Source organism: Amia ocellicauda, chromosome 18 (genome assembly GCF_036373705.1).
Source record: "Amia ocellicauda isolate fAmiCal2 chromosome 18, fAmiCal2.hap1, whole genome shotgun sequence".
Taxonomy (NCBI): Eukaryota; Metazoa; Chordata; class Actinopteri; order Amiiformes; family Amiidae; genus Amia; species Amia ocellicauda.
In genome coordinates, this window is record NC_089867.1 from 22368196 (window position 1) to 22394057 (window position 25862).

Sequence of the window (25862 nt, forward strand, 5' to 3'; positions counted from 1 at the left end):
GAATCAGTGCATCTATCCCAGCAGTGTTTGAATACCGAGCATCCATATTGCTTTAATTGCTATGCATTGTGGGGAAGTGGTTCCAGTCTGTGGCTGCGTGCGGAGATCCGAGTGGGTTCGAATTTCGGAAGCGAATCGCTACTGTGGCTCCATCATTCTTCCCACGATTACCTCGGATTCCCAGGTAGCGCTGCTGTGTGCTTAGTTAAAACCCCAATCAATAAACATCATTTAAAACAACAGGCTGCTATTGACTCTGCTAACTCAATCTCCCACAGTACGGGAATGTAAATACAGAGCCGGTGCTGTAGCCGTTTTGGCAGCGCGCAGAGTGACAGTTCAGTATGTGGAGTAAATACTTCATATAGGCGACTGCTTTTGATATCTTTGTTAAGTGTTTATGTAAGCGATCTGAGAGGAAAAATGACACCAGCACCCTGCCGCTGCTTTATGACAAACACTTTCAAAGAGAGATCTGCAGACAAAAGGCGTTTAATCTTCTTTCAGAGGCTTAATAAGTCACGACGGCTCCAGATAGCACCCTGTGATCAATATTGACAGTTGGCCTACCTCTCCTTTTTGTCTGGTGAAAAACACCTTCCTACCCTTACTGTTTAGACAGAAACAGTCAAGCACAACGGGAAATAGGGGGAGAGGTGAGTAAATTGTGTAGTCTGCTGGGATGCCCGCATCACGGTGCGTAAAGGCCAGAGCACTCGGATGATTACCAAAAAAAAGAGAACATTTTCAAAGACTTGAGTAGCATGAAAATTGGACGCAGAATTGCAGGTAGATGGGACTCCTAGGAAGTGGAAATTATTACCACAGCCGAATAGATCTGTCCGTTAAAATGTGACACAATTTGCAACATCTTGTAAGGGCTCTTGTATAGGAAAAGCCCAGTGTACGTCAATGAAAACAATAGTTCAATTTCAATTTGGGGGATTTATTCAAAGTGCACTCCATCGCAGCTCTCTTCACAATGTTTGAGATGTTTATACCTATGAAGGGACATTTTGTCGCGCTCCGTAACCCATAAAAGGAAATTATTGGGTACCGTAAACTAAACCATATCCCCAGATGGAAAAGCAGCTTCCAGAAGTTTCCCCCTAATCTCAATTAAGCATCTCCTCAATTTAATCAAAACGTTTTGTGTAGAAAACACAATCCAAGTGCTTTCCCCCCCCCCCCCCTCGTGCTTCAACAAATAAATAAATCCCACCGCAAAAAGCGCAGGAACAGGTGCCAGTTGCTCTGTGCCAGTTCGAGATTGAGAACAGCTGTTATTTGTACAAGCCGAAGTTACCTCTCATCTGTTTTGGTTAATCTTTCCCAAGACTCGCCACGCTGAATGACACAAGCTTGTCTCTCGTCTCTGTGTGACTGACTCTGCGTTGACCTCGGCGGGTGGGGGGGTTGCTGTTGCTCATTCGCTCTGCAGATAAATCCACGGAGGTCCTCAGCCAGAGTCCTTTAAACCGCCTCCACAGTTTCCAGTCTGAAAAGGCTCAGGGTTGTTTTGTCAGTGGGAAAATCAAATAAAAACCTTTGCACAAAATGAATATACATGCATTAGAGAGTTACTGTACTTGGGGTAATAAAGACTATTATAGGTGAGCTATTGTGACATCTTGCTGGTACATTTAATTGTGTGGCCTTTTCTCTAAAGTCATCACAGGGAGTGCGCTGATCTAAACTCAACAAACGGTAGGCGGACATGTTTAAATGAGTTCACTGTAAAGCCTGCACTGGCATTATCAAATGTCTCTCGTGTGTTTCTTCCCGTACCTCAATGCAGGATTGTTATTCTGTGAGAGAAATCGTGATTTATTGTAATTTTGTTTAATATTTAACGTTGCGTTTGTGATCATCAGATAGGATTTAATAACTGGATGGAGAAACCACACTGGCAAACAGAACAGGGTGCAAGTCTTACAGATCTGCATGCAATCTGGCAGTAAAAAACTTTTGAGAACCCATAATGCACCATATTAAAATCTGTTGTTGTGCATCACTTAGTCCACACACACACACACACACACACTCAACCATTGTCGCATCCAGACGAGCACAAGGCCAAGCGACCACAAACTAATGCATCGTTGGCAGCTCAATTTTTGTACTTGGCATTTTGTCACAATGGTTTCTCTCTGTCTAAAGGCCACGGGAGGCCCTGTATATGCATGAGTCTACATTAAGAGATCCCATTAGGACCTGAAATCACAAAGAGCACCCCGCCCCCCACCCCCATCCTCCGCAGTCTAATGTGGTTTTACAATCCAGCCTCTAATTATTCACAGGTTTAAATTTGACTGTGGCCATTGCTCCGCTGTTGGTCTTGAACTCATTTAACTGCCTGAGCTGGTGAACCATTGATGGTGTTCGGTGGCAAATCAACACAACTGGCCCTAGATAGAAGTGATTCTAAGACCAGCGTCTGATGAATGTTTTTCCATCAAATGCGTTGGTACCCATAAGCAATTACCACATTACTCACTGGTTGCTGAAAGGTTGGAAATGAACAAGACCACTTAACTGTAAAAAATATTAACACAGAGCTTAAAACTCATTTGCACACAGGACTCTTCTGTCTCAATAATAATAATAATTATAATAATAATAATTATTATTATAATGAACTAATCAAATCCGAGAGATCCTATTATGCCATGGTTTGGACACTGTGGTTTTAACGCTCCATTACTAATTGCCGGGTACAGTCCTGAAACACAACCGTTTCTCATGTGGGAGGTGAGGAGGAATTCTCCGCTGATCTGATGACTTTTTGATGGTTTTGGTTGCTCATTCCTGCATTATCACAAAGGAAATAATCGGCGCTCGTGGGATGTAGCTCAGCATACAGTGTACAGCCGACTGACGAACCACAAAAGAAACGCAAAGCAGCCTATTCATCAGGAATGTAGCAGTACAGTAAAAACAAAGCTCCAGGCTTTTCAAATGTAGTGTTAACAATAAAACCCTGAGCAGAACTATGTGATTGTTTTGACAACAACTGTGTTTCATTCTTTCCTACGCCACCCTGAACATAATTTCTCTCTCTGTCTCTTCCGGTGCTTGTTGACTCCTTTTTCTTCCCTAACGAGTCTCTCTCTCGTGCAGAGGTTCGAGGCGCATCAGGACAGCACGGTGAGCGTGGCACACATGGCCCGGGCGGGCGGCGGCGTGTGGATGGCGTTCTCTGAGGGCTCGTCCATCCGCCTGTTCCACACGGAGACCCTGGAGCACCTGCAGGAGATCAATATCTCCACGCGGTCGGCCTTCCACGGACCAGGCAAGTCGTGGTTAAACGGTGAACAGACCGGCGCTGCTACATTATGTATCAGATACCTCTTCAGAGTATCCTAGCATCCTCTCTGTCACAGTCGAGCACCATCCAGCATTTTTGTTATGCGGCACCAGAAATCCACGGCATGGCTTGGAGACTCTTAACTTACATCCCACATCCTTTTAAAAAATAACCTGGAGCCGCTACGGTAACCCACAGAAGTGATTCTTTCTGTTTAAAATTACATTTCGGTAATAAGGGAATGAAAAAACTGTCGGCTGTAATCCTGTTAGCCCTGCGCTGTATTACATTTAAGAGTCTCCGAGAGACAGTAAACACGAGCTAGATGAACTCTTTAACAGCTCACTGGGTTTGAAAATAGAGCACCTTACTGTACAAAACAACATACACACATCTGCACTGGCAGGAGGGTGTCCCTGCTTTCTTTTTTGATTTTATACGCTGATATATAATTGATTTATTTATGTTTTTTTGTGTGGAGGGGACAGCACCCAAATTATTCCCTCTCTCTCTCTCTAAAGACCGACATACTCCTTTTCTCATATTTCCTCAGCAAAAGAAGTGTTTTTGTACATCCTACCTACAGAGTAAAGTAGCAGGAAGACGGACGAGTGATTGATTTCACAACAACTTGAATCCTCGAAAAATCATATTACTGTAGCATCCGAGTTCCCGCAAAGAACCGGGCCATCAGAGCACAAGCAGGGCATCATTTGTTCACCCCAGCTCCGCTCACACCTAGAAAGGGAGTCTGCAAGCTCTTATTTATACGGATGCCGAATCATTTCTAGAAATGTCAGCAAGACTCCCGGCCTCTTGGTATTCAACGATCTTACAGATTTAAATAACAATGGAGTCCCATTTGTCTCGGAGCGTGTGGAAGTGTGTACCAGTGACCCTGGGACGATAATGAGGGAACGGGCAGAAGGTATAACACTGGCTGGGCAAAAATCCTTTTTAATGAGAGCCACACCAGACCACCAATTACGAGCAATATCTCCCTTTGCAGGACCACCCTGCAGCTCTCGTGCCCAGCCTGTCCCGGTGGTCAGCACCCAGGGATCGGCCTGCATGAGTATGAATATAAGATGATAATATATAAAAAGACAAAACACTAATGAAGATACGAGAATAGGAAGAGGAGTGAATAAGGGCGCTTGAAGGAGTTGACAACTTATATCGGCTGAGGGGTTAGAGGAAAGGGTTGCTATGGAAACATGTTACTCTTCCCTGCGAAACCAGTCGCGATTCCTGGTGCCACTCTGGCCCCTTTTGCTCCTTCTTCTCCTTCTCCTCCTCTCTGTGCATCGTTGTCATTGTGACAGCTCTAGATAGTCTTCTAAACAGCCCCTCTGCTTTGCCACCAACCATAAATAGAAAGATGTGGTGCTTTAAACCAATATCTGTGGGGTAGAACGTGAAAGCAAAATGTTTTCTCCATTTTGAAGCTTAATTTCTATTTTCTGGGTTATTTAACCCTTTGTAGCCGCATATGTTTGACAATGAGGTCAGTTAGTGTACAAATCAGCCCTTTTCTGTGTCTTTTCTATAATCGCAATCTAATGCGCAGCAAATCACTCCAGTGAAAGCCCGGAGTCAGAATCTCCGTTTTTGTAGACTCTGCAAAAAAAGAAACGTCCTCTCACTTTCAACTGCTTTTATTTTCAGCAAACTCAACGTGTAAATATTTGTATGAACATAAAAAGATTAATCAACTAAGACATAAACTGAACAAGTTTCACAGACATGTGACTAACAGAAATGGAATAATGTGTCCCTGAACAAAGGGGGCCAAAATCAAAAGTAACAGTCAGCATCTGGTGTGGCCACCAGCTGCATTAAGTCCTGCAGTGCATCTCCTCCTCATGGACTGCACCAGATTTGCCAGTTCTTGCTGTGAGATGTTACCCCACTCTTCCACCATGGCACTTGCAAGCTCACGGACATTTCTGGGGGGAATGGCCCTAGCCCTCACCCTCCTATCCAACAGGTCCCAGACGTGCTCAATGGGATAGATATCCGGGCTCTCTGCTGGCCATGGCAGAACACTGACATTCCTGCAGGAAATCACGCACAGAACGAGCAGTATGGCTGGTGGCATTGTCATGCTGGAGGGTCATGTCAGGACAAGTTACAACAGGCCTACAGGCCCTCAGTCCAGCCTCTCTCAGCCTATTGCGGACAGTCTGAGCACTGATGGAGGGATTGTGCGTTCCTGTAACTCGGGCAGTTGTTGTTGCCATCCTGTACCCGTCCCGCAGGTGTGATATTGGGATGTACCGACCCTGTGCAGGTGTTGTTACACATGGTCTGCTACTGCGAGGACGATCAGCTGTCCTTCCTGTCTCCCTGTTGCGCTGCTCACAGTATGGACATTGCAATTTATTGTCCTGGCCACATCTGCAGCCCTCATGCCTCCTTGCAGCAGGCCTAAGGCACGTTCACACAGATGAGCAGGACCCTGGGCATCTTTCTTTTGGTGTTTTTCAGAGTCCGTAGAAAGGTCTCTTTAGTGTCCTAAGTTTTTATAACTGTGACCTTAATTGCCTACCGTCTGTAAGCTGTTAGTGTCTTAACGACTGTTCCACAGGTGCATGTTCATTAATTGTTTATGGTTCATTGAACAAGCATGGAAAACATTGTTTAAACCCTTTACAATAAAGATCTGTAAAGTTAGTTTTGTAAAAATCCAAATATCTTTAAAATACAGTGTCCAGAAAAAGGGAGGTTTCTTTTTTTGCTGAGTTTATTTGCCAGACCTGTGCAATTGTAATAAAAGTTACAAAGTTTGAAAGTTTTCGATTTAGCCCAACTTGTTCCAACTCCGTAGCATCCCTGTTCTCCCAGGATATTTAATGTGACAGAAGTTCACTGCTGCTTCAGACGGTTTCAAAGAAAATCTAAACTTATACCCACAACCTTAAGATATTTATAGCCAAAGCGGTTGAGTTCAAACACAAGCATTTTTTCCTTTTTTTTTTTTTTTTTTAATACCTCACTAAATATGTCTTAGTTTGTTTAGCTTCCTTTGTGATATTCTGCCTCTGGAAAGCAGCATTAACAGACTGTCAAAAGCAATGTGGATCAGAGATGGAAGAGCAGGGAGGTTAGCTGGGACAATTGCAGTCACAGCAGAAGGAAGGAGTGCCCCAACAGGTTTGAAAGTTCTGGATCTTTTCCTTGGCCCAGCGTCGCATATGATATGATATAGAGGCAGAGTTTTCCAATGATACAAGACTCAAGCCCACAAATGCTGGTTAGAGTTACACCGAAGCTTAGGAACACAGATGAGTGTACTGAAGAAAGTTGGGAAGACAAACTACAGTATGCTGGAACTACCACGTCAAACCAGAGGAGCTTTTCCAGATCTGCAGGGACACACGCACCCGGGGAAATGGAATGGAGACGGAGAGAGAAATTATGATCAGGGTGGCGTAGGAAAATGGAAATTGGGCTTCAAGGCATTCAAGACAGAAGACAGGAGACACTTCTTCACATAGAGAGTTGTCACAATCTGAACAAACTCCCCAGCAATGTGGCTGAAGAGACAATTTGGGAACATTCAAAAACAGACTGGATAGGATCCTTGGATCATTTAGTTACTAATGGACACCAAACGAGCATGATGGAGCGAATGGCCTCCCCTCCATTGGACACTTTCTTATGTACAGAGGAATAAGAGCAATTTGTTTCTAATTCTGAGCTTCTACATTCAGACGTACGGCACAGAGCCTCAGCATTTTAAATTCTACAATAATTAAGTTCAAACTTACAAATTCAGACTGTTCAGCAAAGACCATGTAAGTGAGCTGCATCAAATTTAGCAGATTGTTACCCTACATGATGGTATTCCCAAGCACATGATTTTTAACTGGTGTGGATGAAAGCTACACCATCTCTTCAGATAATTAGATAATCATTCAGCTTTGAACCTCAGGGACCAGAGCTGACCTCAGCTGTATGATGTGTTTGAAGGTGTGCCAAGACTTTGCAGGCGGCTGCAATTCCTTGCCTGTCAAACAGCGTTTTTTTAATAGCTACATTAGAAGAGGAGCTAAAGACGCAGTCAAAATAGAAGTGCTGAAAAAGCGTGACCCCTTAACGATGTTTCACCTGGTTTGCGAGGTCAAATACAAGGTGCTTAATGTTCCTCTGTTCTCCTCTCTATTTTACAAAGAAGATTCTGTGCCAAGGACATAACGATTTGCAGAACTCAAATTGAATAATGCAGGGATGGGGGTTGGGGGTCATTTAATAAAAAAAAGTTTTTACATAAATATCATACACATGGAGCTCGTCTTTCCCGGAGCAAAACAATCTTAAAAATAAAATAAAAGATGAATGTCTAATACAGTGATATAGCAAACATACCTGCGTTAATTTATACCAGTTTAGTCAATCATTGATTACATAAAATAATTTAGACTTCAGGTGGAGAGAGAAACAGAAGGTGCTTCAGCTCTCCAGCGCCAGGAATCATTTGTACTAATCTAGGTAGATTTCACTTTGGAAAGTTCAATAATCCAGACCATACAGAGTTTAAAAATTAATAAAACGATTGAAAGAAGATTTAAATTTTAAAAGGCTTAGAAAACATAGGAATCAATTACTCCCTTCTCAACGGCAGTGTTTTCTTGTAATAACTAGATCCCTCTACTTCCAAGACGTACTTATAAATTATTTCTTTAACAGATGTAATATTTCCTTTTTATAAAAAAAGCCATTAATAACGCCTTTACAAAATACCTTTTCTTCTCAAAATATTCAATACAATTAATTGCCGGTGAAAGGCCTTCTTATCACATGCTTAGATCTAGTCACTGGAAAATGTGAAATCTCATTTCCAGGTTGATTTGCTATCACATAATTATGACTTACTATCTCATTATTGTTATTTCAACTTAGTATCTTGTGTAGTATTTCATGATTATGACTTAGTATCTCATAATTATCACCTCTCATAACTATAACTTACTATCTCATAACTATTATTTATTTCTTAGCAGACGTCCTTGTCCAGGGTGACTTACAAAAAAACTATGACTTAGTATCTTGTTATTTCAACGCAATGTCTTGTTGTTATGACGTAGTATCTCATAATTACGACTTCCAATCTTGTTATTATGATGTAGTATCTCATAATTATTACGTAGTATCTCATAATTATTACATAGTATCTCATAATTATGACTTACTATCTTGTTTTAATGTAGTATGTCCTTATTATGATGTAGTATCTCATAATTATTACGTAATATCTCATTATTATGACTCCTTAGTTCTATTTAGTATCCTGTTATTATGACGTTGTATCTTGTCATTATTACTTGTATCTCATAATTATGACTTACCTTCTTACCATCTCTCATAAGACTTTAATTATGAAAGTCACAATTATGAGATACTAAGTCGGAATAATGACATAATAGGTCAAAATAACAAGATACTAAGTCATATATATATATAAGTCATAATTATGAGATGGTAAGTAAGAGATGGTAAGTCACAGTTATGAGAGCAAATCAACCTGGACAAAAAATCTGGGTGTACTTTTTTTTTTGTTTCGTGGCAGAAATGGGCTTCCATAGGAAACGGAGGTAGACAAAGGTGCAAGAAAAGTGTTATTACATTTCCCATTCCAATTTTCCAATTCAATGTCTATTCACACTAGAATTAAGGTAAGCCAACACTACTGCCTGAAACGACGGCCAACGTGTGTTTTTCAAGCACCGTCCTGGCGTGCATCTGTAGTTGCATAGTTCTCCGCTTCGACCAAATTCCCTGACAGAGTGTAGCAGGTGCCGCATCACCTATAGCCATTAACAAAGGTTTATTCATTCAGTTAATGCACTGGCACCGATTCCCCTGTGCACCTCTCCAAAGTAAGTGAATACAGAACATAAATCAATTAGACGCAGTTTAATTTCGCGAGTAAATCATATAATGTAAATTAAATGCAATAAACAACAAGCGTGTCATTTGCGTATGTACATACATCAGCGCTTTGCCATGTTCAGATTTCCCCCCTCCCCTCTGTCTAATTTAATTGTTGGGAGTAAAGAACAGAATCACTGAGCGCTGGCCCCTTTTTTTTACCCATTGTAATTTCCTTGACATCAGCCCTGCTAGATGTACTGTGTGAAAGAGAAAGAATTGAAATTGTGCTCAACACGCGACCTCTGGTGACCCTTCTCTGGTGCAGACTTGCTGTTGACATGTAATCAAATGGTTCCTCACCCTAAGAGAACACTAATTGCTTTTCCCCTCCCTTTTGCACAAACCAGAAAGAAAAAAGAAAACTCAAACTAAGGAAAAAAAAAGAAGAAAAGAAAAGTCCGACAGTAATTGCTTTGTTAAATGATGCCGATCCACTAGAGGGAAAGGAATTCAGAAAGCCCTCAGAAGTGCAATCAGCACAGGGTTTTAGAAATCTGAAAGAACACCCTGTGCGGTTACTTGAAATAACACGATCATTTAAGAAAGCAAGTTTTTATTTTGTTTAATAGTTCGCATCGCAAAACACAAACCAAGTGGATACAAGGACAGGGAATTATTGAAGACGGACAGCAGGACGTAGAATGAAATGACGGAAGGGGGAAACAGTGGAAACTTGGCCACTAAATACAGCTGTGATTTTCTGCCTAACGCAGGTGAGAAGAGCGTGCGTGTGACCAGTCTCCTGATCTGTCAGGGGCAGCTGTGGGTGGGCACTGCCCAGGGTATGATCATCACACTGCCAGTGCCCAAACTGGAGGGCATCCCCAAGATTACAGGTAAAACTCCTTTGAAGTCTTTAGGACATCCCTGCTACAGTTGCTAAGATTAATCATTGTGGACAGGAAGCTTTTTTCAATGTGACACGAATAGTTTGGGCGTATTTTGTAAAGGATTTTAAAAGGCCAAACTTGTATTTTTGTGTCCTACGCGTGATAGATATAATATTAATGAATGTATGTGTGGGTAGTTTGGGGTTTGTGTGCGTCTTGTTTTTGTCTGGTTGTTTTCAAACTGTTTGCCATTAAGATCTGACACGTCTGATTCTCAATCGGCCTCTTCTGTCGTTCTTGCAGGTAAAGGAATGACCTCTCTGAATGCTCACTGCGGCCCGGTGGACTTCCTGGTGGCCACATCCAGTACACTGTCCCCAGAGCTGCTGAAGAGGGACTCGATGGCGGATGGCCCAGACGTGGCCAGTGGTGGGGAGGACAAGACTGATTCCTCTTCCCAGGAGTCTCTGCATCAGGGCACCACCCCCTGCCACGAAGGCCGGCGCAAAGGCCTCCTGCTGCAGTACCGCCTGCGCTCCACCTCCCAGCTGCCCGGCAAACCCCTCACAGCCCGGGCCGAGGGGGCATCCGACTCCTCGCTGGAGTCCCTGGAGCACAGCCTGGAGGACGGCTCCATCTATGAACTGACCGACGACCCGGAGGTGTGGGTGCGGGGCCGGCCCTCGGCCCGGGAGGGCGGGAGGAGGGAGAGGGTCACCTCGGCTGCAGTCATCTCCGGGGGGAAGGGGTTCCGCAGGCTGAGCGGCGGCAGGACGGCGGGGGGCGGCGGTGAGGCTTCGGAGAGTACGCTCATGGTGTGGCAGCTCCCACTCACCGTCTGAGCCGGGAGAGACCGTGGCATGAATTGAAAGCTCATAGCAGGCTGGATTCAGCTGTAGAAATGGGCCCGATTTACCACATTCCCTCCAGAGTCATTCAAGACGGAGAGAGACTCCTGCCACAATGGACAGCAGGTTGATTTCTTTCCAATGCCTGCCTTTTGCAATGCCTGCCTTCCACTCCCTCTCCAAAATGCTGGTTCATTCAGGCCTCAGTTCAGAGACTGGTAGCTGGGTCAGTGGGCTCCCACTGAACACATATCACTGCGCTACACGGCCGCCACGGCGCAGTAACGCTGGCTGAGGAAGCTGGTCGGCTCTGCCTTTGCTTGGGAGAGACAGAAGTCGCTTTCTTTAGTGATATAAGAGGGTAAAGTACACTGTAAATGCACAACAAAACGTGTGTGCCATTTCTGAAGAGACGTGTAGGGTTTCAAAATCTGGGTAGAGTTCACAGATTTGTCCACCAAGGTCTCTGATCTCCCTAATCAAATTTTCCAAAATTCCTCCTCTTGGGACCGATCCAGATCTCCCGTCCTTGGCCTCCTCTAAAACTCATATTATGATGTCCCCCACTTATCTCCCCGTGAAAGCGAGTGTACTGTGATACTGTAGTTAAATTCCTTTTTGTCTTGCAATTTGGAAAGCAAACAGCTTTGGAAGAAAGCAAACAAAAAAAAGGCAAATCATGTTTAACCGTACTGTGTGTCACGTTGATAATCTTTGTATTATTTCTGCAATTCTGACTCATTGCCCTAACTACAGCCGTCACTCGCTGTCTCTACGCTCTGTGTTTGTGAGCGGGGAAGAAAAACAACAACACAAATAAAATTTGAATTTCCTAATATTCTAAAGGCGTGAACAATGCAAATCCATAAGGCGTTTAGAAGTACTGTCAGGGATTTCTCAATCAGTTCCAGGTATTCATTGTGCATTGTAATCCGGTGACTGCCAGCATTTCTATTTGGAGGATGTTTTCATTTTAATCATAAACCAGCTGGGAAATTAGAGCAATAATTATTGATGGATTTGTCTGAGAATATGGGCCATTGCTGAGCTTCATCTGAGTGTAAATTCCAACGCGTTGTAAAGGTAGTCTTGAGATCTGTTAACGTCTTAGCGCCGCTTTTCAATTACGACAGATTCCAGCACTATTAGTTTGTTAATGTCGACCCGTTTTGGTTTAAATACCAAATTCACCGAGAGCACTATGGGTAGAGTTAAAAACAAAAAAGCTATTAACTCCCAAAAGTCATTAGCACCACGGTTCCACAATGACAACAAACACACATCAGCTGAGGGGGGAAAAACAGAAATAAGCATCTGTTACATTCATCGGGAGGACTCTGAGAGGAGACGAACGCATCATCTGTATTTTCCCGTTAGTTAATTCTCTGTCGTGTGTCGTATCGAGTGTGTTCTGCATGAGCCCCAGCTCTTGTCACTGCTTTCATTACCGCACAGGAGAACCAGCTGTTCTCATAAACCGCCTCTGAAAAGGGATCTCCGAGAGACACGAATATACCGCACTGGGGGACAAGAAACATCCCATGGTACTCTGCCGTATCCGCGGCGTATCGGGGGACATTATAGCCTGAGCAGCTTTGATTTTCACCCCTTTATAAAGTCCCTATACAAAGCCCAGGGAATGTTTTCAGGAGCATCGTGGTATGACAAATAAAAATAGGAAGGAAATAAAACAAAGCAGGTCAAACACAGGTCAAAGGTAATTGCCAAGCATTCAGAACCCCATAATATGAAACTGAAGATTATAGAGTATAAATGGTTACATGTATTATTTCATCCAGTTCCATAATCTTAAATTAAGATGGTCTTCCCCCGCTATTCATTGAGACGCAAAAACAGTCCAAATAAATGATGAGGTGAAGGTCACTAAGTGTCCTATATCAGGTGACAGACTGACGTCCAAAAGTCCGCAGGGTCTTAAGGTTTTTATTTTAATTTCATTTCTCGGTGACTTAACTGATCTCATTATTTTTTCAGTCAGACAGAATCATCTTTAAAGCTGATGGTTTTAAATATGTACTTCATTCAAGGAAACACAACACTTGGATGCCTGGAGATGTATTAGATGTGTCCGGTGAAGTAACCGAACCTCGTGCCAGAACAGAAGCCAGAAGGGGCGGAGCAATAGTTTTTGCCTAAAATTTAAAACATTGGTTTCGGGTACAAAGAGATAAATAATATTGATTTAACAAGGAATTAATTAATACAAATAATAACTTTATATGTTCTTCTGCAATACAATCATTTCTGGATGAGGAGATTTTTCAGCATAAGGACTCGACCAAATCAAAACCGTGACCTACCCGTGAACCGCAAAGTACAAATCTGTATCCTGTCGCGGTTTAATTTATTATTAGGAGCCACTTTATATATTTATGAATAGGGCACAACTCTGTAATTTGCTCTTCGCAGGTGGGTCAAATTTTGATTTGCTCTCGCATTAAATCTGTTATTTGCTCACAAAGAACAAGGGGTGACCAATTCCACAAGCTGGCGATGTGATGGAAAGACTGCATCCAGTGGACAGGCCTGCTCCCGTCCGCTCTGTTGCCTTTACCTAATAAAGAATGATCTTTAAACTGCCCACGGTGAGAGAGAGAGCCGGGGGAACGAGCTGGCATGGAAGACTGGACACACAGTGTAGCAAAAAGAATTGTGCAGCAGAGAACAGCTGTAATTAATTTCCATTACAATTAGATGATAATTGGAAAAAGCAGGATGGTCCTTTCAGTCCTGATTCAGATTTCTCACGTTGTCAGGGAGAGCAGCATTAACCATATTTGACCACAGTCTGATTACCGTTCAATAGACACGCTTCAATGCCCTAAATCACAGGAGCTTGCAGAGCAAGCCTGCTTCCAGTATAATAGGTTTCTCGTAGCCCAGTCCTCCAGTACAGAGGGGAATTGAGGTTTATACTGCACCCCAGCTCAGTTACTTTACTGACCTAATCAACTGTCGAACTCAGAGTCGCCACAGTGAGCTGCAGATTTGGGCGCTTTGTGGTTCCTAAGTCCCAATCAGGACTGTCAATCTCGACTCCTGGAGGCTGACCGCCAGTCTCTCCTGGCTTTTCGTTCTACCTAAGCCCTCCGTTACTTTGCTGGTTTACATTCATTGGACACTAACACCGATCTCCCTGCCTCAAAATGTCTCCCAAGCAACTTGATCTTGAATTTAATGCATCTGTTAAAGCATAAATCTGTCAAATATGGAAAACTAAGTTGCTCGATCATTTGAGTGGTAGAGAGATTAGTTTAGTGACCAAAAAAAAGAAAACCCTTTGGCTTTCAAGGGCTAGAGTATGACATTCCCAATACTTGAATAAATGTATAACAGTCTTCATTGTGGACTTTCCCATTGTGTTTGGGCAGTGAGATTGTTTTATGTTTTGTCAGTTGAACTGAATTTAAACTAACAATTCATTACAGAAACAAAGAACCGATTTCTCACTGACAGTATCTGTTTTAACCTCGGATGGGATCCCTCACACTGACTCTCTCCTGGACTCGTACTGTACAGAAGTGCTGCGAAATCGTGTGACACGGTGTATATACCTTAGATTTACAATTTGACCTCTAACGGAATGTATGTTTCTTTTGTGTGACCAATCGTTTCACTGTAAACAAAATATGGAAATAAATCTGTACAGGATTACGGATGTTGCTGTTGGTGGTGTTTTTTTTTTTAGTAATGTTCAAGTCATCCTTTTTTTTCTTGAGAATCGTTGCAATATGCAGCACTTTGAAACTTCACTTCTACCCATTATTCATACATCAGCCATTTCATGAACTTGGCCAGGAGGAAAGACTGTTAGATCACAGCTACCCAGGGATATCAGTGTCCCGCAGGGAGTAATGACGGTGGGCAGTTTATAACAGTTGCATGGATTTTGGAAGGTACATTACTTATGCCGTTAAATCTTCACAATTCAGTCTCAACTTCTCTGCACCTAAAGAGTTTATACAGCAGGGGGTGGCATCCCTATTCTCTGTAAGGAGCTCCAACACTTTAAACCCTAAGCACTCATCTGCAGTGGCAGCTATTACAGCCACACCAAAAGATTTCCACACAAAAAAAGGGCCACCCCACAGAGTTTTATCTTGCGTGCATTCATGACAAGGCATGGCTGAAATGTTGCCAGAATCAATGGCTCCGCATCCATTTATATGAAGGAAGTTCGCTTGATATGCGTCTCTGGTAAGGGTTTGTAGAAAAGCTCTCTGCAAGGCGCCAGGCAGGTAGTTACACTTTTATAAAGACCAAAACTCTCCAAAACAGTCACATCAAGTGTTTCTTAAAGACCATGAAATAGCCAACGCTTACAGTAATTTGAAAGAAATTTCCATTCACACACCTGAAAAGAGGTGTTATATAACATTACAGTAAAAGGATCTGAGTTTCTGCTGATACAACAAGCTCTCTGCTACATAGAATCCGCTATTTAAATTCATGCTTAAATAGAGGTTTTGTACAGGAGTAAATGTGTTTTTAATCCCTTCAAAATAACAAGGGCCCATGCTAACACAAAATACATAATATACGCACCAAACTGTCCGTCTTTCACCGCCAATATAATTGGAGTCTCTACAACACAACCAACAATATATGAAAAGTAAATCACGCTGGTGTTTTGGTTCCTATTTGAAAATGCGGCATTTGTCTATAAATGGTACTTAAAATTCACCCCATCCTTGGCAGGACTGAGTGGAATTTAAAGTAACCACAGAGCCGCCAACAGTAAAAGCACTCAGCTCTCTCACCCTCACGCAGTATATTTCCTCTAAGACACCCTGGCACCCCTTTACCACTGTGTTCAAATGACCGGGATGTAGGACACAAGCTGCCTCAGTAATCCCTGACTTCCACCAAACTCTTTCAGGCGTCCCGGACTCTCAGGATTGCCAACAAAGGAAAACGCTTCCTTTTCAAAAACACGTCTGATGCGGACAAACACACAGTCAAGACTTCTGAAGGGCTGGTGTGGAGTTCATCAGACATTTACAAACATCTGGACATGGCTTGCTTCACTAACTAAATTTTTTAAACAACAACAACAACACAGGCGGACTATATGCATGCATGCCCCTGTAATCAAGATAAACTGCTGCTCAAGCTTTATTAATATCAAGGGAAGTTCAGCTTCTAAGACCTAAGATATAACGAGATGTCCTATTACTGATATATACAATTTCAATTTCATTGTTGATATTATTTACTAATATTACTCCCCGTATATAAAAAAGGAAGGTGTCACGGTATCTAACATTTAATGCAGTCAATTCAAGACCCAACATATAGCAAACAGTAAACAAGGGGAAACCTTCAGAATTGTGGAAGACTTTACATCTCGTCTTTATTTGAAGAAGGTATTAAGAAAAGCCTATCTAATGTTTCTGCTCAGCCTTATTTTTCAAATCTTTACATTCAAGTATCAGTTGATTGGGATTGTGTTTTATTTGGTCAAAATAATATCCGACGACACGTCTGAGGTGAGCTTTACCCCCTCTCCTCTCTCTCTCTTTCTCAATTGCATTCCTGAGATCCGTTAATCGAGAGACTGATCCACACTTACCGGAATCACAGAAACAGATAAAGACCGGGAAGGTAATTAGAGACAGCCACTTGTCTGGGGTGCTGAATTAATCGGCGAGATTATTCTGTCCTGTCATCGTTAACAATGTCTTTATCAGAACAAACACTGAACCTGGGCTCGTAAGCTCCTGGAAGAGGGAAATGATGAAGGACACACCACAGGTTTATCAGAGAAACTGTTCACTGCTGTGTAGCTTATCCTGCCATAGCAACACAACACATAGTGCACCAAGACACAGATGGAGAGAAGATGAGTGAAATAGTTCAGGGAGAAGAACAGTTTCTGTGTTTACGATAGAAAGGAGATGGATCCAAAGGGGATAGACATGACTATCACAGCTTCACACAGAATTAAAAAATCATTACACAAGTGACCGAACTAAGCAGCCCTGACACGGAGAGAGAGAATGCAAAGACACACATTTGTATTAGGTCGTCTATCCTGAGGCTGAAGTACATGGAGAAAAGTGGACAATACCACAATTTGTAGGGGGGGACACTCATTTTAAAACGTCAGGGCTCTAAGACATTAAAATATTTGATCGTTCCTAGAAATTAGACACCACAGAGGCTAGAGTAGTGCTCAGATCAATAATATAGGGCATCTGCCTTCCTGCTAGTTTAATTTGTACAATTAAGCACACTGTGTTGTGCTCAGCTAAAATAAATATAAGAACACAAAGGTTTGGGCAAACAGAGGAAGATGTGCCCAGTCACCGTGACAGGACCTCGGTGATCCAGCTCGGCCTCCGATTTCTCCACCCTCGGCTGCCGAGGCGTGGGAATCCGTCTTGAGAGCAGCTGACGGTACAATATTTCTTTCAGGGAAAACAGGAGATAACATTATGAATGATCTCCTGTTGTAATAGACCCATCTGCTAGTCAGCACAATTACCTCCCGGCTCCTCCGCGAGTGAAAATAATTTCATTTCGAGTTGGTCCCTTTTGAGCAGCATGTTAATTAAATCCGTGCACACCACATCCCATCTCGGACCCTCCCCCCCCCCCGCGCTACGAGCCGAGGACTGCGTATTAGCAGCCGCGAAGATGGGGAGCCGAGCGTTTCAGCGCTTATTAACATGGGCCCCTCCCGGCATCACTCAGGCCGAGGGAGGGGGGATCGGCCGAGGTGTGTGACTGCAGTCGACGCGCACAGTGAGTTTGAATTCGGGAAACGCGCTGTACTCCTTCCTCACTCTCCAACTGAACCGCAGAATTTGTTGCGTTTGTTGTGACTAATTACACCAGCCCTTCGAAGCTGTATGACTGGTTGTTGACGTGATGCAGTTCCTCCTCGGTTTGTACTTGATATTTTTCTGAGACTACACTAAGCGTTCGTAGGGTCCCGGGGATCCTAATTACCACCACTTAGCAAGCACTGTGAGCCGTCAAAACCTGGATATCAAAAGTAACGCACACTTGGGTGTCCAATCTGTCCAATCTACTGGAAATAAATTCAAATCAAGTTTCTGCCCAGGACATAAATTACTAAATATATATACATACCACTTGTGAAGTGATGGATAATGCTGAATTACTACATCAAATAGTGTCAGCATTTTTATTCCGTGTGGATACAATACACACAGATTTTGCTCTCTCCACGATGTTTTAAACAGTTTAAAATCACCCAGGAAAAAAAATAAAAGCTCAGAAAGACAGCCATCATTTATAACGGTTGCTGCCGAGTGAATGTGTATCTACTTTGCCGTCAACTTACAAAAGGAGAGAGAGAAAAGAAGAGTTAAACCATCCCGAGCCTATTCAATAGACATTCCTGCCAATTAACCTCGCTGCGGGGAAGTCTCTGCTATCTTCAGCAGCAGCTCTGAGTTCAAGCTGGCCACGGGCATCTCTCAGTGTCTCAGGTATAATTTGCACACTCGTTCAAGGCTACACAGAAGTGGACAGAGCAAAATGATTGAAGATCTAATTTTTCCGGCTTGTCTCCCTCCCCCCAACTCTTATTTGCATTTCCAATCTATTCTAGAGATTGTGCTGTGAAGCTGAAGGGGAAAAAAAATGAACAAAAAATACACACACACACTACCTACCCTAGAAACTAAAACTAACAAGTCGCCTGGGCTTTTTTCACAGCATAATAAACCGCAGGTTATGCCCCCCTGCTGTCTGTACTTACTGTAGCATGCTATACATTCAATTACAGTGTAATTAATGTTGCGCAGTAATTCGACTGGTGCTTTTCTGCAGGAGCTGGCTGTGCAGCATTTTAACCCTTGCACCACCACCTTTTGACACCAGGCAGCACTCATTCCTGTAAATTGAAGCTTAAAAGGATTTAAATGAGGGCTGAGCTTACAAAACAGGTCTCTGCGTACATGTCCGTCACAATCGGAAGCCAGAAAGTAATGTGAAAATCATTAAAAAGAAAGTGTACTGGCTCCCACAGTTGGCATGTTTTGTAGCGCAGTAACAAGCCGTGGTTAACTTCCTCGGCTGGGGAAGATGTTACTGCTGTAGCATTTTGATATGTTCCGAAATATTTATTGGCAACTGGATTTTTTTTTTTTTTACAAAATATAATGGCAATGCACAATAGAGTAAAATGTTTTTGTTTTTCTCATTTTAATCTCCCCTTTATTCCTTCTAAATGGAAAACAAACCTTAATGCAGTTAAAATCCATATCCCAGTGTTTTCTCCTCCTGGTGTTTGTTCCTACATTGTTCTTGAGCACTGTAATCCATAAGCAAATCTACCTAATTAAAGGGTGACCTTCACATAACATAAAGATGTGTATAAATTCCTTGGTATCTGGATCGGCTCCAAAGAGTTAGATAAGCATCTTCTTTAAGGTTTCAGAAAACAACAAGTAGCTTGTGCCAGTCACTGATAAATTCGATTTAACAGTCAGGTCTAGTCATGGCAGTGGCTGTTTTTCTCTCTTACTGTCTTTATGTGACTTGGAAGCGTTCCAACAGTTCTGCTGAGGTAAATAATATGTTTTGTAAATGACAACACAATGTGTACAATTTACAAGGTGACTCAAACAAAGCGCGCCCCTTCACGAATGAAAAACAAAAACAAATCTTTTGAGATTTCTCAAGGTGTCTTCACAAAGATGTACATCTTTCTCACGTCTATCTTGAATTTAGTAAAAAGTAAAACAGGAAGTCAAATCTAGCCAACTGAGACGTCCCCCCCCTCTCAAAACAAATTTCCACAACAGCCCCCCCCCCAAAACAGTTCTTCCAAGCCAGTGCTCTTTCGATGACTCTTGGTGACCTCTCTTCCCGTGAAGCCAAAGTGTGCCTCAGCGTTTTCAGTCTAGTTTTGCTTTATTTACCTTAATGTAATTCATTAAGGGCTACTGTATATATTTATATTAGATGATAAAATTTCTCTCTCAAATAGATAAATAAATAATGCACAATGCAGAGTGAATTCTGTGCTCAGGAGATTTCACTTATTCTAGTTTTGTCAAGTGTCTCCCAGCCCAGTTGAAGGAGATTTCAAATGATTTCCCCAATTCCACAACCACCTCACCAAACAAGGAAAGCGACAGGAATGCTGAGCCTGTTGTTGGCCACTATGGGGCTAAAGTCTTCACAAATTCCTGCCAAATCTCTGGCTCTGGTGGAGTCCCACTGGGAAGATCACACAGGACTCATTTCACAGGAAACAATGTAACACAATCTGTAGGAACCCATAAGGATTTAGGTCTCACAAATCCTGCAGGATTTCTGCATGTGCTGCAGGATTTGTTGCAGGAATTTGTGTGTGTGTGTTTATGACTAGCTTCCTATTAAATCCCACTGACAATTTGTGCACGAAAACAGTTTGTGCAGACGGACATAAATATCCAAGAAAACATTTTTTTTGTTGTTGAAAGATAGCAGAAAAAAAGTGCAGATAAAATAATGTGCTGTAGTAGCAAGTGACATTTTATTGCTTCCTATTTGTACCCAGTTCCCGACACTCGTACTAACAACTCTGTGTTCAGTGCCTACTGACCTTCTCATGTAATCATGGAATCAAAACTGATCATCTCAAGAAATGTTAGATCAGAGGTCTTACTCTCTCCGTTTGAGGACCACAAGGTCATCAGTCCTTTACTCCAGTTTAATGTATCCATCCCCTAATTGATCTAATCATTTGCTCATCTGGAAATATTTGCATTTTTCTCAAGACATTCCGCACACAATGATTTTAAGGATTCATTTCAATAAAACTTTCTTCGCTGTATGTTAAACATCTTAAGACGAGCAGAGAAGAGCTGATTAAATAATTAGACCAATTACTAAATGGTGAGCTCGGCTGGAACAATAAAAAAGACAGTTCAGGCTGCTGGGAATTGAGTTGAAGACCCGAATGTCAGATTCATTTCACTTTGGTGACTTCAAAAGGGACACAATGCTCGTCACTGTAAGTTCAGCGCTGACACAGTCCTACTCATTAAAACATTACACTGACTAGCTGCCCTTTTTGAACGGACGTCCACTGTGACTCAGATCGTGTAAAAAACTATGCATTCTATTATCAAATGTATCAAATCAAAATCAAATCAAATTTATTTGGATTGCATGCTACACAATCTAGTCGCAGCTTCCTGTAAAGTAACCTAGCCAAATGGCAGAACTGTTAACAAATCGACGATATTAGAAAGATATCACTTGCAAAGAACAACAATCAATTGAATTGCAGTACCACAGTTCAGATTTAACCGTGAGCCTAATTAGTTACACCTAGGCCTCTTGGCCTTAAGGATACACGTAATTAAATCCAGCAGTAATTAATTAAAGCTCTATTTTACAAATCAACCACAGGCCTACAGCACAAGGAAAACCCTGCTAAATATATGGCAGTCATAGTCTCCTGTGTGTGCTGGATTAGGATAATGTTTTGTATGCCTTTAAAACATAGAGATGAAACACAAAGAGGCCAATTTTAGACATAAACTGAAAGATATACCACTGTGAGTCTGAGGACAAAGGAACAGCTTGATTTCTGTAAAGCTCTATCCAAATACTGGATATTATTCCCATGGATACCCCAGCAAAGAAACCTTTTTTTAGGAGAATGTACTGAAAGGCATGAGAGAGTGTACCGCACACAGATGTTGAATTAATCTATGTACATTTTTGTGAATGTAAATGCGGAGTGCCTATTTTAATTGTGTCCCCCCTTTTTTTAAACAGTTGTTTTGAGCACAACACGGAACGGTTACGCAAGTGGTTGCATGTTGAATTTACTGTAAATGTCAACTGGGCATAAACAAATGTAATTTACAGTGCAACCAAAAATGATAAACGTTACCTAGTCATCTTGAAGTCGAATCCCACTGCGTCATGTTATCGTTTTGGTTTTAACTGCCTTCTAGGTTGAAACATATTTATTTCTATGTATTTATTTGGAAAAAACAAAAATTATGGATCACTGGTTCCATTACAGCCAAGAGTTTCATAAACATGCAGAGTGATCTGGGTTAAATTGGAACTAAAAACCACCACATACTCAATCTGTGTGTGTAATGGCCAGAGAGACTCCCCAGCTATTTCTGGCATCGTGCGTCCTTGCACTGTGTGGTTCAGCGCACAAGTCAGTGAGTTTAGTACCACAGGCTTCAGAGAACTTGATCCCACATTAAAAAACCAGAGCACGGTCTGACACTGTCACAGGAATTTAATACACACAGCCTCACTCTGTGTATTTCAGTGGAAGAACAGTTAAAACACAAAAGACCGTGATGCACCAAAAGTCTTGAACAGGGTGTACTTCCATCCGTCACTGTAATGACTAATGCGGTGGAACATCGCTCTTGCAGCACAGCGTCTAGTGCAGCTAGAAATTGACAAGATGCACTTCAGTATATATACAGTATATAACAGCAGGCGGCTGTATAAGAACAGATGAAAGGTTACAAACAACTGAAATCTACTCAGACCATTTTACATGAACTTGATTGTCACTGATTCTAGAACACAAAGCCCCAGAAAATGAGCCTCCATCAGATTGCCTACAGACTTGGTACGCCCTGCCACACTTCTGACAGTTAAACTGCGCTCGAACCGTTCTCTGTTCTTGCACATATCAACATGACTTCTTCTCTTATGCTGCGCCTGCTGGGCTCACCGCTGTCCCTGGGTTGAGTTACAGAAACTCAGCATGAGGTACGGAAACAAACTAGCTCTCTATGTGAACAAAAAAAACAAACATGCTGTCTGTCAGTCCATCCGTATCCTCAGAATATGCTCGTAGAGATGGATGGCGTTGGATGGATTGAAGATGGAGTTGGATTTTGAGTGGGAGGCACAAGAATAGAGATGCTTGTGTAAGGGTAATGGGGAAAGAAAGAAAAATAAATCACCATTGAAATGTCAGTCAGTCCAGATCAATATTATAGAACCGTAAAGATCGGAGACCTCGATGCGACAACTTATAAATTTAAATGTCCTCTGCCCTCATAACTCACACAAGAATACTTACATAGAGTTAACAATTTAATATATATAAATAATAGTCCTCCTTCTTTAAAGTCTAATTAATTCAAAAGCACATTCTTCAATTGCAGCCGACCTGCTGTTCCATAGAAGTACCCTGTCAGGCCTGAATGGCCCGGAGTTACAAATATAGAGCTTCACACCGAGCCACATCTTTGCTTAGCCCTTATTATTGACTCAAAGAATCCATTCCGCATCGATCGTGCCCACTGGGGAACACCTACCTGCGCCAAGGCGAAAGGTCACGCTCCTCGATTCGGAGAGATCACAAGCAAACAAAAACAAAACCGCACTTGGAAGGACTTGGGCCGTGTTTAGCGAGCCTTTGCTCTTTACTGGATCACTTCTATCTTGTTTATCCCCCCAGTCAATTCAATAATCAGGCGAGGTTTCGCAATTACTGTATGTCAGCCAAACAAGGGCCTAATTTGTTCAAAGTGGTGACTCAGCGTCAGCACACGGAGAAAGAGCATCAGACTTGCAGGCATTATTTCACTGGCATTTAGTTGGGATTAGCGATGAACTTATGGCCATTACTATAAAGCATGACCTTTCTTTCTTTCTCTTTTCTTTCTTCTACAACATAACTTCTGCTCTTTGTACTGTGCTTCACTCTCTAACGTCGCGCACAATGCTTTCTTCTCTGTGTTTCTTTGTTAAACCACTCCACATAAACACCTTTCCATAAAGGCGTCCTCCGCTACAAGAATGCAAATACAAATTTCTCGTTATACTAAATGGTCCGCAGGTCCCGTGAAGATAGGAAGCCAGCTGTTGTTTGTACAATATAGATAGTAATGATATTTAAATATATATGCTGTCAGAACAGATATAGATGATTAGCCATCAATGAGTCTAAACTGAAAGCATGTGTTGATGAGGTTTCCGTTTAAATGACACTCACATGTCACCAATTGATTCCAGTCAGTTTGCCTCTACAAGCCGCTGAATTGCTGCTCAAGATGCCTGAGAAATTTGACAGCAGATCTCGATAGCTACCGTCAGCCAGGATTTGCATACAGGAGAGAAAACTGAGCTAATGAAAAGAGGTAAACAAGTTATCTGGAAAGATGGCTTTCTTTCATGATGCAGAGACCACATTTCCCTTTGTGCTTTGACCAAAATAGTCCACCTGAATCGAGTATTTTTTCCCAGACCCCGCTATGTGGGTTTCAGAAATACTGCAGAGAAAAGTCCTAGTCCAAACATATCTTATATTGGTGGTTGATGTGAGAATATTCACTCTCTCTGTATCCGTTATACAAAATCTAAATAAAAGGTGAGAAATATAACTAAAATAATAATATTTACAAATAATATTATGCATGGACATAATTATTCAAACATTAATCAAGAATACAACAGACACATGTTTACTTTGATGCAAATCACTAATTACTCAGATAGAGATGTCATAATTGAATTGCAGTTTATCTACATGCTAAAAATAATCTTTGATCAACAGACAGATTGCGTTCACAAGACTAAAGAGAAAGATTGAAGCACAGAAAATAAGCCACTTGTTTGTGGTAAAGCAGAAGAAATGTTATATATTCCCAGAAAAACAGCAAGATTAATTAATGAGAAGTACAAGCAAACAGGTACCACCAGGACCCTAAGTGGGAGACTGAGCAACGTTGCTGTTAAAGGAGGCTGTTATTTGCAGGTCAATGTCAGCTCTGCATTAATAGCCAAGGACTGACCACATGGTTTGGCAGAAGTCTGAACATCAATTTATAGCAGGACAGCTCCACAATAGCATTAAATGAAGGTGAGAAAATGTCCAATAACAAAATAGACCAAACTAAACAAAAACAAAATAAATCTGAACTTATATGGACACATTCAATGAAAGTATGACCTATGAACCAACGCACTACCCAGAAGCCTCCAGTTTGGGATTATGCAAGACTCACCCAGAACTGAGCTCTCACTCATAAGAGGGTCCAAGTTTCATGGACTCAAAGTAATACTGGTTGATTTTTGTTATGAATATCAAATCCTCCGCGGGTATCTGTGGCCTCTTGGCATATACAAAAAAGGGTAGGTAAAATGTGGTACAATACGGTGTTGTTTAAGTCCGTCTCTCAGCTGGGACTGTCTTTTTAAATGCTAGTTAGTGTTCTGCATTAATTACTTGTTTGTAAAAACAAAAGCGAGGGAAAAAAAGGCTCCCGCGGAGAATTGTTGTCATGCTTCCATTTTCGTCGCCCCGTGTGTCGAGCCTCTGCCGTACGATCTCATTTAATTTACCACGGGGGTGCCTCGGTGCTTCAGATGCGCACAGCAAAGTTTGACTCCCCTCTTTCAAGAAAAGTAAATAATCCAAATTGTGCCTAATTACTTTTGTAAATGAACATCAGAAAGCCCTTTTATTCCTGTCCCCCCGCTCTGTTCCATTCGGTGTAAGGGCCGCAAATCAAAATAGCTTTCTAAACTAATTTACACAAACGACAAACGCGGCCAGTGATGTGACAGTCCCCGTCGTCACTGGAAGCAAAGCAAACGTGAAACGGGCTTCAATTATTTCACGTTTAATTACATTTCATTAAGGCCTGGCTGAGGTAGTCCCAGAGCAGACGACGGAAAAGTTCTGGCACCTGATGAAAATAATCAAAATTAAATAAATCGAGGATAACGATGCATCTTAGGCACAGGTACGATAAAAGTCACTTACGAAAAGCGGGAAACAAAAGCCTGTGACAAAAGGCATGTGTTCCCACAGGTTTTCAATGCTTAATGACTGGATAAAATATGTTCAAGAATCCCGATTGAGTGGAGGGAGTGCGTGGAAAACATTAACAAGCTCGGCGGTGGATGCCGTTTCACAAACGTCTTACAAAACAGTGGCCTCTTGTTAGTTGTAAC

At 42.0% G+C, this 25862-nt stretch overlaps 1 protein-coding gene and 1 long non-coding RNA gene across 6 annotated transcripts in view; one reads left to right on the forward strand and one right to left on the reverse strand.

The window, feature by feature from the left end:
• LOC136713388 (rho guanine nucleotide exchange factor 10-like protein) overlaps positions 1-14605 on the forward strand; it is a 97249-nt gene extending 82644 nt beyond the window's left edge. For all 3 annotated transcript variants that reach the window (XM_066690434.1, XM_066690435.1, XM_066690436.1), the window contains 3 exons: positions 3121-3292; positions 9958-10080; positions 10378-14605. In XM_066690434.1, the coding sequence (XP_066546531.1) occupies positions 3121-3292; positions 9958-10080; positions 10378-10916 (834 nt within the window). In that variant the 3' untranslated portion in view covers positions 10917-14605. The remainder of the gene's footprint in view (positions 1-3120; positions 3293-9957; positions 10081-10377) is intronic.
• LOC136713390 (uncharacterized) overlaps positions 1-25862 on the reverse strand; it is a 173360-nt gene that overhangs the window by 4982 nt on the left and 142516 nt on the right. For 2 of the 3 annotated variants that reach the window (XR_010804944.1, XR_010804942.1), the window contains exon 3: positions 1307-1498. This is a non-coding gene — a long non-coding RNA (uncharacterized LOC136713390). Of the gene's footprint in view, positions 1-1306; positions 1508-25862 lie in introns of all 3 variants that reach the window. The other variant, XR_010804943.1, reaches the window with a different exon arrangement.